The 17,708-nt window shown below is 39.3% G+C and overlaps 1 protein-coding gene and 1 pseudogene across 9 annotated transcripts in view; one reads left to right on the forward strand and one right to left on the reverse strand.

The window, feature by feature from the left end:
• The first annotated feature begins 1,084 nt into the window (after nucleotides 1-1,084).
• On the forward strand, nucleotides 1,085-3,415 carry LOC101709730 (cullin-1 pseudogene; annotated as a pseudogene).
• Nucleotides 3,416-7,739: 4,324 nt separating this feature from the next.
• Nucleotides 7,740-17,708, reverse strand: part of Capsl (calcyphosine like) — a 29,112-nt gene continuing 19,143 nt past the window's right edge. For 3 of the 9 annotated variants that reach the window (XM_004848624.3, XM_004848622.3, XM_087189294.1), the window contains exon 5: nucleotides 7,740-15,350. In XM_004848624.3, the coding sequence (XP_004848681.2) occupies nucleotides 15,249-15,350 (102 nt within the window). In that variant the 3' untranslated portion in view covers nucleotides 7,740-15,248. The remainder of the gene's footprint in view (nucleotides 15,351-17,708) is intronic. The other 6 variants (XR_015442233.1, XR_015442231.1, XR_015442232.1 and 3 more) reach the window with 5 other exon arrangements.

Here is a 17,708-nt window from a genome sequence, read left to right on the forward strand (position 1 = left end):
TCACAGATATTTCAAAACTAAGCTCTTCATCTACTCCCCTAGAAGCTTTTCAAAATTGTCACCTCAGAAGTATAGTAGAGAAGTTGCCAAAATTCAGTGGAATTGAGGAACCCTGAAAAGAAAAGAGATACCACAGGGACAACTTGAATGAACAGAGATTATATAACCCCCCCTTTCCTGTACAACTTGGTTCTTCTTCAGATCCAAGAACCTTGGTGCAGACTTAGGTGTCCCAATAAGGTTTAAGCTACATTCTGCCTGTCAGTTTGAATGAGGGAGGACTCCAAGTCTGAATGCCAGAGACAATAAAAAATATTTTTATGTATGTGATAAGTGGAATGTAATATAAAAATTATATACATCAACAAAAAGTGTGTATAGAATAATGAAAGAGCAGATTAATTTTGCTGATTCAAGAAATCTTTGTAACAACTTTGATTTTTGAAGAAATATGAGATAATTTATTGAATTGTGACTTTTTAAAATCCATTTTAAACTCAAATGGCTTTGCAATAATCTAATTCTGACATCAATCACCCAGAGTTAAAGCCCATTTCAGAAGTTAATAGGAGGAGCCCCAACAAGACTACTTTTATTCAGATATTTTGTGCTTAATTCGGGTGTCTCCAGGCCACTCATACTTTTTAGTCAGTGTTGTTTGGAGAAACAGAAATGAGAGAGAGGAGAGAGAGGAGAGAGAGAGAGAGAGAGAGAGAGAGAGAGAGAGAGAGAGAGAGAGAGAGAGAGAGAGAGAGAGAGAGTTTAAGAAATCAATTCATTGAGGAGGCAGGGCTGGGCGCCGAGGCACACGCAGCTCCAGGCAGGCAGCCCCCGGCGGCGCAAGGACATGTCCAGACCTCAGCGGGATGGGGCTTGGTGCTGCCTGGGCCCAGCGAGCGGCGGACGCGTCGCCCAAGCCTGCCGGGCACCCGGGACATGCGAGTTTGCCTGCAATGAGATTTCATTCTCTACATTTAAAGGACATCCTTTCTGAGCTGCTGTGAATAAATTTGGGATGATACTGTATATTTTCAACTAATTTCCATTAGCTGTGTCTTGAATAAGGACTGCCGTACTGGACAACATCAGAACATTACTCACAATGTCATCACGGAGGAGTCAGAATCCCCATGGACTGAAGCAGATTGGCCTCGACCAGATCTGGGACGACCTCCGAGCTGGAATCCAGCAAGTCTATACCAGACAAAGTATGGCCAAGTCCCGATACATGGAACTCTACACTCAGGTTTATAACTACTGTACTAGCGTACACCAGTCGAACCAAGCCTGAGGAGCTGAAGTTCGTCCTTCTAAGTCAAAAAAGGGTCAGAGGCCTGGAGGAGCCCGGTTTGTTAGCTTGGAAATGTACAAACAACTTAAGGAATTTTTGAAGAATTAGTTGACAAATCTTAAGGATGGAGAAGATTTGATGGATGAGCGTGTACTGAAGTTCTACATTCAGCAATGGGAAGATTACCGATTTTCAAGCAAAGTGCTTAATGGAATTTGTGCCTACCTCAATAGACACTGGGTTTGCCATGAATGTGATGAAGGACGAAAAGGAATATATGAAATCTATTTGCTTGCATTGGTAACTTGGAGAGATTGTCTGTTCAGGCCATTGAATAAACAGGTAACCAATGCTGTTTTAAAACTGATTGAAAAGGAAAGAAATGGTGAGACCATCAATACAAGACTGATTAGTGGAGTTTTACAGTCTTATGTGGAATTGGGGCTGAATGAAGATGATGCATTTGCAAAGGGCCCTACGTTAACAATGTATAAAGAATCCTTTGAATCTCAATTTTTGGCTGACACAGAGAGGTTTTATACCAGAGAGAGTACTGAATTCTTGCAGCCGAACCCATTTACTGAATATATGAAAAAGGCAGAGGCTCATCTGCTGGAGGAGCAGAGGAGAGTCCAGGTCTATCTGCATGAGAGCACACAGGATGAGCTGGCCCAGAAGTGTGACCAGGTCCTCATCGAGAAGTACCTGGAAATCTTCCACACAGAGTTCCAGAACTTACTGGATGCTGACAAAAATGAAGATTTGGGGTGCATATATAATCTTGTATCTCGAATCCAGGATGGCCTGGGAGAACTGAAAAAGCTGCTGGAGATGCACATTCATAATCAGGGTCTTGCAGCAATCGAGAAGTGTGGAGAAGCTGCTCTGAACGACCCCAAAATGTATGTACAGACAGAGCTGGAAGTTCATAAAAAATACAATGCTCTGGTGATGTCAGCCTTCAATAATGATGCTGGCTTCATAGCTGCACTGGATAAGGCTTGTGGTCACTTCACCAACAACAATGCTGTTATCAAAATGGCTCAGTCGTCCAGTAAATCTCCTGAGTTGCTGGCTCGGTACTGTGATTCCTTGTTGAAGAAAAGTTCCAAGAACCCAGAAGAGGCAGAGCTGGAAGACACACTCAATCAAGTGATGGTTGTCTTCAAGTACATCGAGGACAAAGATGTGTTCCAGAATTTCTACTCAAAGATGCTGGCCAAGAGGCTGGTGCATCAGAACAGCACCAGTGACGATGCCCAGGCCAGCATGATCTCCAAGCTGAAGCAAGCTTGTGGTTTTGAATATACCTCCAAACTTCAGCAAATGTTTCAAGACATTGGCATAAGCAAAGACTTGAACGATCAGTTCAAGAAGCACCTGACGAATTTGGAACCCCTGGACTTAGATTTTAGTATCCAGGTCCTGAGCTCCGGGTCATGGCCCTTCCAGCAATCATGCACATTCACCATACCATCTGAGTTGGAATGTAGTTATCAGCGATTCACAGCTTTCTACACCAGTCGTCACAGTGGCAGGAAATTGACCTGGTTATATCAGCTGTCTAGGGGAGAACTGGTAACTAACTGCTTCAAAAACAGATACACCTTGCAGGCATCCACGTTCCGGATGGCAATCCTGCTGCAGTACAACTCAGAGGATGCCTACACCATGCAGCAGCTGACAGACAGCACCCAGATCAAAATGAACATTTTGGCACAAGTCCTACAGATTTTATTGAAGTCAAAATTATTGGTCTTGGAAGATGAAAATGCAAATGTTGATGAGGTGGACTTGAAGCCAGACACTTTAATAAAATTATATCTCGGTTATAAAAATAAGAAGTTAAGAGTTAACATCAACATGCCAATGAAAACCGAGCAGAAGCAGGAGCAGGAAACCATGCACAAAAACATTGAGGAGGACTGCAAACTCCTGATCCAGGCGGCCATTGTGCGCGAGGTCTTGAAGCACCAGCAGCTCCTCGGTGAGGTCCTCACCCAGCTGTCCTCCAGGTTCAAGCCCCGGGTTCCGGTGATCAAGAAATGCCTTGACATTCTGATCGAGAAGGAATATTTGGAGCGAGTGGATGGAGAGAAGGACACCTACAGCTACTTGGCCTAAGCCCTGTGGAGGGGCTGAGCATGACTGTGCAGGTCGGCAGTGGGAGAGTGGGACAGCTTCTGATGCAGCTACCTGCCACGACGCAGACCTCCCTTTTTAACTCTGAGGCCAGGAGCCCACCCCTGGCCTTGGCCAACCCGGCAGAACTGCTCAGGACTGATACATTTCAAGTCTGTACATACGGACACCGTCGCCATTTAACCTAATTTAAGAACAGAGGGGCTGACCCTTTGTGAGAGGGCTGCATGCTACTGCATCTAAATCAATACATGGGCCACCTGTTCAAAGCTGTCATCAGGCAGTGCCTGCAATGCTGGCAGCACTTTGAGAAGAAGTCTGAATGGACCCACGTGTAATCTGCTATGGAAACCACTTGTATAGTGCGTTTCATTTTTTAATGTGTGAAAATAAAGAAAATTAAAGGAAAAAAAAAGAAATCATAATAACATTATGAGGGCTGGCAAGTACAAAATCTGTAGAACAAGTCAGCAATCTTGAAATTCAGTTGTTAATGTTGCAGTCATGAATTGAATTCTGCAGAGGAGGCAGAGCAAGCTGGAAACTCCAGAAAGATTTTGTGTTGTGGCAGTCGAGTTTATACTCAGTAGGTTAGAAATGCAGGATCCTACACCCCCAAAACATACCAATGTTCAGTAAATTGCTGTACTTGAACTTATAGTTTTACTATAAAAGACACAAATCAGGAGGATGAGCCAAATAAAGAGAAACATAGGCCAGTGTCTGAGAGGGAATATAGAGCATTTTTTTCTCATGAAATCAGGACACATCATACTACCAGCACCTTGATGTATTTACCAACCAGAAAGCTACACTCAACCCCTTGATTTCAGAGTTTTTATGTGGGGACAATTAGTTAAATGCTTGCCTGTGTGACTGAACTCAATCTCCAGTACCCCTGCCGTCCCCAAAGACTGGGCTGGTGCAAAGTCCCAACTTTCTACCCTTATGGTTAGTCTTTCTGGTGACCGGCTATATTCCAAAGCAATCTAGAGCACACCCTGAGCCATCACATTACCGTGACTAAGGCACTCATCACTAAGGAAATCCAAGAGTTTCAGAAGCTCTGCGCCAGGAACCCAAGAGGAAGACTGGACAGACTCCCTGTCACACAACATATAACTGAAACATAGGAAACGGGGAGGATGTAATGATTGATTAAGTCTCATTGATTATTCTATTTAATGATCTCCAGATGAAACCATTCTCTCCTAATTGAGCTCACCCCCAATACGATCTGATTTCCTTAGTCAGCTCTTTGGGGCTACTCCAAATAACACAGAAATAATATAGCATTCAGAGAGACATTAAAATACTGTCATATTTTATACAAAATGAATTAGAAGAAAAATGCTGTAGTCATTTCAGAATACTGTAACAAATGACATAGATTTGTAGCTTATAAACAACACAAATTTATTTCTCACAGTTCTGGAGGCTAGAAGTCCAAAATTAAGGCACTGGCAGATTTGATAAGGCCCACATCCTGGCTGTTCCCTTGTTCGCACCTTCTCTCTGGTGTCCTCACATGACAGAATCAGTTAACAAACTCCAATGGGCCTGTTTTGTAACACTAATTTCATTTATGAGAATTCTGCTACATGACTTAATCATCTTCCCAAATATTTTCATTTCCTAATTCTATCACTATGGGGAGGGGGTGTAGGAGTTCAGTATGTAAAGTTTGAGGCAGACACAAAATTCACACGTTGTAAGAAGTATATTTTTTTTTAAATCTATAAAGAGGCAGGTACCTCTCCCAGGCAGACAAGATATGCCAGATCCTGAGTAATTTCATTAATATGTAAATAATGAAACAAAAGAGAAGAGTGTGCCCCCTCACACCTGTAGGTCATTTCCCAGTTATGAAGTATTAAAAAAGAAACATTAGAGAGGGTTATCTTTTTCAGTCCTATCCAAGGACCTTGTAAAATGAGTACTATATCTCACAAGCAGATGAATGCATTAAACCCTAGCTTAACTTTACTCAGTGCTTTAATCTTCATGACACTTGTTTGGATTCCAGTGACCAAATAACCTATTAAACTTAGCCCTCCAATGAGATGGTTGTCTCTAGGACAAAAAATGCACACATTTACCAACATAATATAAATAACTTGGTTTTAATATTCATAAGAAGGCATAGTGCAGTGCCCCACAGAAAGCCCCTAAATATCCATAGGTGAGAAATTCAGAGCCCTGTATCACAAACACAGATAAGGTTGTTTCTTTGGTACCCGGGATCAAACTCAGGTCCTTCTGCTTGTGAGGCAAGCAGTGGAACCACTGAGCTTGATTCCCCAGCCAGATAAGGTCGTTTCTAAGTTGCCTCCATGTTGTTGTAGCACAAATTTCAAGGCTGGAATAAGCCAAGCAGCTGAGGTGACAGATGAATGGGAAAGTATTGTGTTATATGGGTTTATAAGTTGTTTTCTGGGTCACTAACATGGTGAAAGAAGGCCAGACTCAGTTCTCCACTTTTTCAACCTGCCAGATGTCTGACTGCACACAGGCTACTGAATCCATCACCCATGTCCACAAATAAAATTAAAGAAAGTGAGGGCCATGAATGAGTTCAGGAGCCAAAGCCAACTAGTTGCCCACCAAAATATGTACCACACTCCCACTAGTAGATTTTCACTGGCAGGAAGTTTTCCTGCAGGGATTACATCTCCCAGCCCCTGTTGCATTTAGATGTAATTATGTGACTAGTTATTGTTAAATAAAATTTGAGCAGAAGTGATATGTATCACTTCCAGGCCAACGTTTTTTAGCTTTCTCTATAACTTCTTTCTCTTTGGTCACACAGATATCATTGACCATAATATCTTAGGAACAGCAGAACCATAAAATGGAAAAATCACAACATAGAAGAAAGCTGTTCACTGTCCACGATTTTATAGTATAATTCTGTTACATGAATAAAGATAAATATATGTTGTATTTGAGCTTTTATAAATTTGAGGACTTATTTATTTTAGCATATAATATTACTCTAACATTATATATCTACATCTGTATCTGTCTATATCTATAACCTGTATGTTGCTTAGCAATGTCCGAGACTATAACCTACTAAAAGACCCTCAACTGAAAGCTAAGCTCTCATTCTCTCAAAACATCACATTCAGATGAGGTTTTTGATCATATTGGGAAACATAAAAATTATATGCACCATGGTAGATTCATGGCTTGACATTGCAGTTTTTGCACCAATTTTGAGATTGCTCAGTGTAGATTCCTTTCTGAGAGATAGACCTACTCCTAGTAGGATGACAGATTCAAGTCTTTGAGGCTAACAGTCTGCATAACTCAGCTCTACACTATGGTAAATCTTTCAGTTGAAGGCTTTTCTCTCCTTACATGATTAGGAGGTAGATATGTGATATTGCCTTCAAATTTGCATAACTTTTTTGGGGGGTACTAGGGGTTGAAATCAGGACCTTGCACTTGCGAGGCAAGCAGAGCACCACTGAGCTCACATCCCCAGCCAAATTTTCATAACTAAAGACAAACACAGATAAGGTTGTTTCTATGTTGCCTCCATGTTGTTGTAGCACAAATTTCAATCCAAAATTCATAAACTATGTTGGTCAACCTAAGGTGGGTAAATAAGAAATCAAACACACTGAACATACACGAGCCAAATCTCTTTACTCCTCACTACTCAGAGTTTTATCTAAAGACCAGAGTCATCCATATCATAGAGAAGTTTATTAAGCAGGCAGAAGTCCAGTCCTTACCCATGGCTTTTGAATCAGGTTTAGCTGTTAACAACATTCCCAGGCAGGCTGTGTGCTAGGTAAAGGCTGAGAAGCCCAGCTGCACCGTTAATCTGCTCTCCCACCCCAACTTCTGGCCCTGTTCCAAGGTGAAGAACCTATAGGAATGTGGAATCAACTTACAGCTCATTTGTTTCTGGAGAAGTAGTTGTTAGGGAGAGAAAAGTTAGTCAGAAAACTTGACATCACAGTGTTATGGAGGAACCTAGAAATGACTTCAAACATTTCGACAAAACAGTTTCAAAATTCATCTCTCTGGTTTACCCTACAACTTCAGAAAGTCCACAAAATTTGCAACAGACACTTACTTCCTCCCCATGCCCTCTCTTTCCATTCTAACAGGCTGACCCAGTAAATGAGCCCATGCTATGGAATCTCAGCCTTTCACCCAGTAGTCCAGCCCCTGGCTTCCTCTCTTCACCAGTGTCATTATGTCCTCTGTTTATGCAAGTGTGGGAATTTGCTGAGTATAAATTCCTGCCTTAAAATCTGAATATAGAAAGAAAAAGCCATACATTTCTGAATAAAATAAGTTTTCTTTTATTTGTAAAGTATTCACCAAGAAAAAGATTTAAATAAGTAAGCTCTGGAAATTTTACATAGATGTACCTCCAATCCTTCTATTTTTCATCTTCTTCTACAGAGTCTCAGAACAGTAAATAAAGTGGAGCTATGGGGAAATATCTACATTTATATCTACAAGAGGATCACCTAAACAAGTAATATGTTTTTATATGGGAACCATTTTCCAATCTCAGTTAATGGTTTCCTTTCTTCTTTCCTCCTTCTTCCTTTCTTCTTTCTTTTCCTCTTTCCTTCCTCCCTCCCTTTCTTCTTTCTTTTCCTTCTGACTTAAATTATATTCTGAGACTTTTATGGAAATGAACATATTCCAGGTAACTGAGTAAGTTACTAGAGATCTATTGCTTTTAAAATTCCAGATCTTTCAGACACTTTAGATTGCACCTTATCAAAATCCATAATGCTAGACTTCCTTTAAACTCATTCTCTTCTCTGAAAGCTTCAGATTTATAAAAAATATGATTAGAAGAAAGTCATAATCTCCAGGTTTTTGTCATCATCAAAATGAAATAGGCATCTGTGTCAATGGAAGCACTGACACCTGAATAATAATTCAAAAACTCTTCTTCTGAAACCTAAAGGGAAAAAGAAAGAAATAGTGTCAAAATATGGGAGCCATAGTAGAACACTTCTATCCTCACTGAGGTATTTTCTATTGAGTGAGATTTGCAACTGGCAATGAATCAGAGATGAGCCAGTCAGGGAGATTTTGGGATGTCTTTCTCCTCTGAGATGGCTTTCTGAAATAGGGTATTTGCAAGGGTGGCCAGAGTCTTACCTGTTCCCTGGTCAGTTACTGTTGCCCCACCACTATAACTTCTGCAGGAAGATAAGGTCTCCAGATCTCTATTGTACTGTCTAATAAGACAATCATTAGCCAGTTGTGGTTGTTTAAATTTACATTAATAAAAATTAGATGTCGGGCTGGGGATTTAGCTCAGTGGTTCTGCCACCTGCCTTGCAGGCTCAAGGTCCTGAGCTTGATTCCCAGTACCAAAAAAAAAAAAAATTAGGTGCAACAAAAAGTTCAGTCACTCCATTGCACTAATCATATTTCATCTGCTCGTTAGCCATAAGTGACTAGAGGCTACCATACTGGAGAGTACAAATAGAAAACATTTTCATCATCACAGCAAGTTTTATGGGACAGCACAGCTCGAGTGTACATTTTATAATCATATTTTTGACTGTTATCAATATAGTCCACCTTCTCCAGCCATGGATTCTTCATCTATTGATTCACCTATCTCCAATTGAAGCTATTCAGAAAAACAAAATTCTTATCATTTCCTAAACAGAGAATGTATATTGTGTTAAGTAACATGTGTCATTTGGAGATGATTTAAAGCATATGAGAGGATTCACATAAGTTAGGTGTAAAAACTATGCCATTTTCTATAACAGATTTGAAATATCCAACAATTTTGTTAGTTATGGGGAGTCCTGGAAGGAATCTTCTGTGGATAAACAGGGAGATTATTGTACTTTAGGGTGGAGAAATTTATAGCATAAATGAACAGATAAAAAGTACCTTAGAGAAAAGAAGTTAAGACCAAACACATAGATATAGAGAAGACAGCAGTTCACAGGCTTCTTGTGCAGCTAGGAATACATAGTATACAATGCTCCATGGTAGACTGCAGAGAGACTATCCATATGAGAGTACTATAAGGTCATCTCTTCCATTTTACCCATTCGGCTAGGATATGTGTATTTCATGAGTAGACCTTTGCTTTCTATGCTGGGGAATGAGGTTATGAGAAAAATACAAAGGGCAGGAATCAACAGCAGGTACCATATCTCCTCCATGTTAACCTCTCCCATTCCTTAATACCAGCACCAGAGTTATTTATACTCTCCCTCACAGTCCTAGAACTGCCACTCAAAACTGGGCATGCTTGGAATATGGTTGGCTGGCTAGGTAGGTGTAGTCCATCCCTGTAGGTATAAGAACATTAACATCACACTTTCAAGCTCCCCTTCTCAGCTGTCAATACAATGGTTTCATGAGTAAAAATGTTGTATCCTTTTAATAGTATGAAAAAATACATTGCAAACAAGGCCTTATCATTTTCAAAGAAGAAATTTCATTATCTTAATGGAAACATTATACTGATGACATTTTAAATGATCCGAAAGTACCATCAAGGAAAGGAACTGTGAATGAAGCATGTTGTTAGCTAAAATAATAAAAAGAAATATATTTTGAAAACACTTATAAAACTGAAGTACAAAAGCTACATTTTCTCTTTTATTGTTAAGTTCCTATTTCAAACAAATTAAAGAAATTGTTTTAAATCAGAGCCATATTATTGCAAAGTGCAGTTTAAGAATGTGATAAAATGACAAGGCTGGTAGTATAAATTAAACTCAAGATTGGTAACCCAAAAACTTCTCAAATTGTGATTCCTAGAAATGATATTCCAAATATTTTCATTAAGGCAAGTTCTTGTTTTCAGTGCATTTGTACCCTACTTTGTAAGCATGTATAACTTTTTAAATAAAATATTTTAACATTTACATCATAAATATGGAAATTCTTCCATACCAAGCACAATGTTGTTTTAAAATCAATTTCTATTTCATTTCTATTTTTAAAATATTATCAAGATATGATTTACACATGAAAACATCTTGCTACATAGAAAATATCTTTAGCTACATTGTATAATAAAATATTGTTGATCTGAGACTGTTCTTTTAAACTATGTGGATCTCTTTATGATTAGCATATTGATTACATTTATATGCAAATAGATACCCCAAAGACCTGTAAAACTTGTATGAGTAAGCACAGCCCTTTTAATCATCTTACTATTACTGATTTACTTAACAACCTCCCTCCATTTTTGTTTTTAGCTTAAATGAAATAAAAGTAAATTTTACTCAAATGTTTTCTAAATGACTTCAATTACTGAAGTCCAAATTCTTGATGCTTTACTATATACACTTTGCAGCCTCAACAATTATCTTAAGTAAATGGATTTTGAATGATATTTCTAAATGAGACTTTAGACATGATTAAGTATGAAACTTGTGGAGAGGTACTTTATTTCCCAGTTCCCTTGGAAATGAAAGCAACAGTCTGGGTTTAGTAGCACAATACCTGACATTTGATAATAGCCTGCATTTGTGTAACACTTTATCCCATCAGTGTGGAAGCAGAGTCTCCTGATAGCCCCAGCCTCCGTGCCATCTGTCATTTTCTCTCAATTTGAGGTCCCCATACTGTTCTAAGGCTCTCTCAGAGTGCTGATTGTCATCAGTTCCGCCTGTGGCCTGACCATTTCCAGGAGACCAGCCACTGAAACCTTTCAAGCTACGTTCCCAAATCGATACCAGTCTCTGAGTGCCAAGTGTTAAAAGTCGGTAAATTCCATTTTGAAGGACTAGGAGGAGAATGTACACCAAAGAAAAATTACATTTTAAGGTTTTCTATCCCTTTCTGGATTGTAAGGTCAATATCAGAACCTTAGCGACTGGTGGGTGGCTTATATGCTCAGTGGGTTTCGTTCCTGAGGATCACCTTCCACTACATTTTTCTGAGGGGAAAAACTGGCTTTGGCAAAGCAGGTGTGAGAATGAGACGAGAAGGTCATGCTGTTCTCAGAGAGGAAGGGCTGTTTCACCACAGCCTCTCACCACACCAACCAAGACAGCAAGAAGAGCTCTTCCCACACAGCAGTGTTCTCAGAAGCCCCATCAATCACTTGTTTAGATTTCTTTCAACAGATTTCACCCGTCATCTGTTTTAGAAGAAATAATTTTAAGAATTAACTTAGGGGGAGTTTCCCTTACAATAAAAGAACTATCCCTGTCAAAATTACTTAGTTTTCGTATAAGCAATTGCAGGAATAAAACCATGTTAAGACACACTGGCTCTCAAAAGAATCAATTATATGAAAGTCACTAATACTACATGACAATCTGAAAGACCCTTGACACCTTTGTTTTTACTTTGACTCATAGCATTTCTAACATTTAAAACTTTGTTGCTTTATTCAGTAAATTTAATTTAAAAGACCCTCCATACCCTTGTTTTTCCTTTGAGTTAGAAGCATTTCTAAGATTTAAAACTTTTCTGCCTGATTCAAGAAATTCCTTAAAAGAACAGTGAATAATTTCCACAAAAGCGAATTTGTTGATCAGTTTGGAAAATTGAAAGTTGTCATGTTTTGCATTCTACAGCCAGAATGGATATACATAAATCCAGAATGTACACTATTCAAAGAATATTAATAAAATTTCATGAAACAGAAGTAGAAGGGCACCCACACACCATCCAAGAATATATTTGGTTAATTTACTCTCTCCATTTTATTAAATATTAGCACCACAGACTGTATCTGTAGATAGCTTCATGATGGTAGAATCATTACCTATTTGTACTCTACTGGCTCAAGAGGCAATTTACACCGGCCAGGAGAACAGAAAGCACAAGACAATTAACTGTCTCTAAGAACAAGAAGGGATTATGTTTGCATTGTCTTGATAGGCTACCTATATTCATCAAATTGACTACACAGTTCCCCAACTCAGTGCCATATAAAGTGTCCCAAGAGTCCTGGCTTCAAAGGCTGAATGGGACTCCACCAGGGAATTTCTGTCCCCATGCTTCTCTTTCTCCTTTGTGCCCTCTTTCATCTTTTGACAACTATGGGTCATTAGTTTGACAGGAAAGTAATTTATTAATTTTGTATTTATTCTACTTCACTTTTCTATCCATTTCCACAGCCCAGAAGAGTGTGTACCCCAATAAATATTTATCAATGGGATATATTTCCAAACTAAAATGCATGCCAAGTCAATCTGCAGCCTGCACAGACCAGCTCTGCCTTCAGAACTCCTATTAAGGGATGATACTTGACTCTATGCCTGCTGCTAAACCATCAGAAAAAGAACATTGTCCTCCAGAATGCCATCTCAGCACCATCAAAGTTAGGTTGGCAATGCAAACCAGCCCTGCACACTGGCAGGAAGAATTTTGCCCAATCTGCAAACCAAGACATCTTTACACTGTGAATAGAATTCAAGTACAGGGTTCAGTAACTTGTTAGTTCCAGAGTCTTCTACAGTCTTTTCATGGATGTACCATTGGATGGTTAGAAACCTAGACCCAGTATTGTTATGGGTGGCTTGTTCTGAAAAATCCTTATTCAAAGAATGCTTACCTACATCAGCTTTTCAGGAAAAGCTGCTCATTCAACCTCTTATCTTTGGCTTGTTTGTTAAATGTCCTATATTGGTTCAGGCCCAACAGGTGAGGTGCTCTTGAGAAACATTTTGGAAACTTTTTATTGCATTTTTATCTTCTGAAACAAAAGGTTACTTTTTAAGTTGAAGAAGGGGTAGGGTTTAAAATATGAAAATTAGATAGCAGAAAATTACTAACATGTTTTAAAAATTAGTCTTCTCTGTTCCTTCCACTGCTACTAGAAGAAATAGAGTTAAATAATAAGCTGACTATGCAGGAAATCTTACATAAGATTGAAAATAGGAATGATGTGACCCTGGACCACTTTAAGGCACATAGGCAATCTTGTTTCCAGAGAGTGAAAAGGACTTGATGACCTCATTCATGGATGCAGAACCCAAAATGTGAAAAGGGAGTAACTGAATGTTACTCTATACTCTGAGGCATGGGTTGTCTGAAACTGGATAGCTGTACCATGTGCCCAGATTAGACAGAAAGCAAACAAGCAGTGAAGGAGACAAACCTGATGGAGACAACCAAAGCCCTGCTCAGAGTCACATGCCCATTCTGTACCTCCAGTTAAACAAGACATGAGTCATAACCAGAATCAAAGATATGATTCTATCTAGAGCAGTGGGCTTAAAACCCCATCATGCCCAGGAAATGGGGGATCTTCCCTTAGCCACATTTTGCAAGGTGCAAGCTCCAAAAATATGGATTTTTTTCTACACATTTATTCATAATTTCTTTTGGTTTTCTCTATAGTTCTTCATAAAACTTGGTATCTTTTGATCTGCCAGTTTCTACATAAGTCCATATAATAAATCCAATGGATAATAAATCCAAATTCAACATAAAGTCCCCTTTCCAGCCTGCCACTTGGTTGAATGAAGGATCAGTTTCGAAACACGAAACAAACCAAGATGCCCTATTAATTGACTCCTGTAATTCTCATCTGGTAGTACGTGTTTTCACAATTTTTAACTCAATGTGTATTCTGATCTCAACATCCAAGTCTGTGAAATAAAAAGTAAAGAAATCAATTGGTACACAAATGGTAAGTGTGTTTAGACTCTAAATCCACAGCTACATTAGCATATAAGACCTTAAAGGAAATCATTAAGCTAATTTATGTCCCCAAACAGTGGAATGAATGCAGTCTGCAGTCAAAAACAGAGGTGACAAAGAGGGAATTCTGAACAAAGGCAGGTGATCATTATTTATAGTCACCACAGCCAGAGGCTGCTTATTGTGTTTTATCTCTAGTCAAAGACACAAAACAAACAGCACAAGATCTGTAGTTTCAGTGAATATTTTCCAGAAGCTGGGACTGCCTGTATCTATTGGCCTTTCTAGAAAAGATTCTCACATCCCAACAATATGAAATGAAAGATTACTCCTGGGAGGAAGAGGCTTTGAGCCATGTAGGATCAAGGTAGAAAATCTATTCTGGAGTATGCCTGTGATCCTAAACCATGTGACACCCAACATCTTTGTCCTGATGGAAATATCAACATGATTAGCCAGTCACAAGGAGGGGTGAGACAAAATTCTATCAGGTAACATCTTGCTGGCAATACAGTTCAAGATGTAATTTTTTAGACCACAGCCCAGCCTCAAAACTTTAGCCAGAGGGATATTTGAACAGTCATGGGTAGCCAACTCTTACATCAGTCTTTAAAATGACTAGGAAAAAAGTCATTTTCAATCTACTTACCAGACTGAGGCATCCCTAAACCCTGGTAGTGAAACTCAAGATTTGAAATTGAGGCTAACACATGGTCTCCTTCTGGACCCCAAATTGAGGTTGAAACACTTAAAGATTTATAATCGTAAAAGTAGGAATATTCTCTCACCTATAAATGGACCATATAAAAAAAGGTTAAGAAAGGTGGTGGTACATGGGGGGTATAATCAGAATATTCAAACTTTCATTAATGACCAAGGAAGAAGTACAAAGTTGACTGACATATTTTAAAAGCATGCATCAACTGTAGCACTAGAAATTTTACAGATATGATTTTCTTTAATTCCTATTTTAGAGCTAAGGAAACAGCGTCAGAGGAGGCATGCTTATGGTTAATTGCTTTAGTATCTTTATTTCTGCTGTTTTCTTAGCCCTAGAAAAAGCAATGTGTTGACAAGGAAGAAACATATGAAAGAAGATGAAGTTAAACAAGGCCCTGGTTTTTGAGCTGAGATTTAATCATTTGGAGTCAGTGTCTGTCTCCAAGGTCTGGTCTCCTGAGGTGATGTTTTAGAGGTTCCAGGCAGTTGTCATCATGATGATAAAGTATACGTCAGTGTCAATGGATGCACTCACACCTGCATAGTAGTTCATGAACTCCTCGGGGGTCACCTGCAATAGAAAAGTTAGAAACAAAAACAAAACATTTCTTCTCACCCTTGCAATGGAAGCCCATTTTCCATCCCTATGAATAGAAGAGACATGTCCATCAAAGAGGCTTTGTGTGTGATTATGACTGAGGAGTAGATCTAAAAGTAAAGAAAAAGTAAGTGAAATTAAGGTCTGCAGGGAGAGTGGCTCAGGAAAGGAGAAGAAGAAAGTCCTGAATGTCCAAGCCAGCCTAAATGGAAAATGAGACATGAGTTGTCATCTTTTCTAAGAGCAGGAGTTCACTTCAATGAGTAAGGCTGAAACTCAGAATAAGAAACAAGTGTTCTCTAAGTGTAGTTAGCACTGCTTTCCTGTGGCACATCAGAAACATGTGGTATCGTGTGTCAGTATAAGTCATGTTCCACCTTTCAAATCTGGGGTGCTGTCCTACGGGTAAAGAAACAGATTTCTGGTCAAACACGTCAGGTTTGCACGGATTTCTAAGAGACAGATTACTCATTCTAGGCTCAGAGTGAACAAAACATTACCTCCTGTTCTGCCCCCCACCCCACCCCACTCCAGTCTGTACCTATGATAGGTAATTTGGGATATCAAGTAATGTGTTCTCCTATGCTTGAATTTTATATTACTTTTGTGTTGGAAAGAATTTTTAAGCTATAAAGTTTGTTTTAACTTTATTTTCTAGCTTTTCTATTAAACATTATGTATGATTATGTGTTTGATACTACAATGGTGATTAATATTCTAAAAATGTTATGAGATTTATGTGTTAATAAATGTAAGTGAGATGTGCATTCCAAGTCAAGCATGTTGACTGACACAATTAGTTGAGTTAGGGGAAGAATTGCCCTCCTGGTTGATTAACTTCTATGGCCAGTTCAGCTCAAAGAATGGATCTGCTTATATAGAAGGATCCAGACCAGTCACTGCAGTTCTTTCTTTTTATCTAGAAGGAGTGTAAATAAAAATATCCATAATAAAGTGAAAAAGAAGAAAAATGTAGCCCCAGTAATGATGGCTGCTTGGGAAATTCTTGTTCTCTAGTGAGCCCTCAAGTTTCAGCACTAAGATCACAAGGAAATCCATAATTGCCTGAGAACATCTTTCTAGTCCATTGCAATACACTCTTTTCCCACGTAGTCTGTGGAAACATGCCTATTTCTTCCAAGAATTATAGGAACTCATAGATCCTTTTCTTTTTGTTGAAATTAAAAGTGAATAGAAAATAAAATTCTAAGATCCACAGTTGCTTTTCTTGGACTGCCTTCCACCCTCACCTATATCCCCAAACATGAAAGGCATTAGGAAGAAAGACATTGGACTGACTGAGTCAAAAGTGGGGTTATGCTTATCAGTGGTCCATAAATGCAAATAAATAACATATCCATAGAAGCACTTATTCTCTTTATAAAAAATTTACCATGGAGCTCCTCTACATCAATAATTCCTTAAACATTTAAACTATGATTCAAAGAACAAAATTTTGAATCACTTTTCATAAATATTTTTATTATTATATTTACTAAATGCAATATCCTTTATAAAATTTTTATCATAATGCCTGGTTAATAGCCCTTTCAGGAAGATGGTGGGGCAGTAAGCAGCAACAAATCAACCTCTCCAAGATTCGGAATCCGGACATTGAAAAAGAACAATTTGGGAAAGACAAGAAAGAGGGAAGTGGATCCCCAGGACCCAGGAAGGATCTGAAAAGAAAATTGGAGCCCACAGATAAAGTGAAGAGACAGACTTCAATGTAGAAAAAGGAGGTGACAGTCTGCACTTTCTCCCCAGCTCCTGGCTTCTGGCATGAGAGGAGGATCAAATCTACAGAGACACTGTGAGGGTGGGTGACTCCAGAGGCTTCTGGATAGAAACACACCGGTGGAGTGGAGCAGTGGATGTTGTGCCCCACAATAGCTGCTGAGTAACTCCGTCCAAGATACTGCTTTGTCCCCTGGAGACAGATCTTGGTCAGATGCCATTATAGGGAGGGGCCAATTGAACCTGGGATTTGGAGCAGCCATAGGTTGGCTTCATCTCAGGCTTCCAGTGTTGAAATCCCATAGTGGCTGGGTCAGGGACAACTGCAGAAGATACTTGGGGTCAGGGAGCCATAGTCAGGCCAGTAAGAGATACCCAGAGTGTTGTGGGCGGAATGACTCAGGCCCCAACTCCACAACCAGAGGACAGGATCAGCCTGAACTTCTGTGGATTTAAAAGTACCAGAACTTGTATGCTGCTCTAATCCTATTGCAGGCTTGCTGGGATTATCCAGCATGAATCTGTTTTAACTGCCTCCTTTCTCTACCAACAAGAGCAGAGTCACTCCCTGACTTGGACACTACCACAAAACTG

Source organism: Heterocephalus glaber, unplaced genomic scaffold, assembly GCF_053883595.1.
Source record: "Heterocephalus glaber isolate CG9 unplaced genomic scaffold, H.glaber_assembly_v1.0 deba00001538, whole genome shotgun sequence".
NCBI lineage: Eukaryota > Metazoa > Chordata > Mammalia > Rodentia > Bathyergidae > Heterocephalus > Heterocephalus glaber.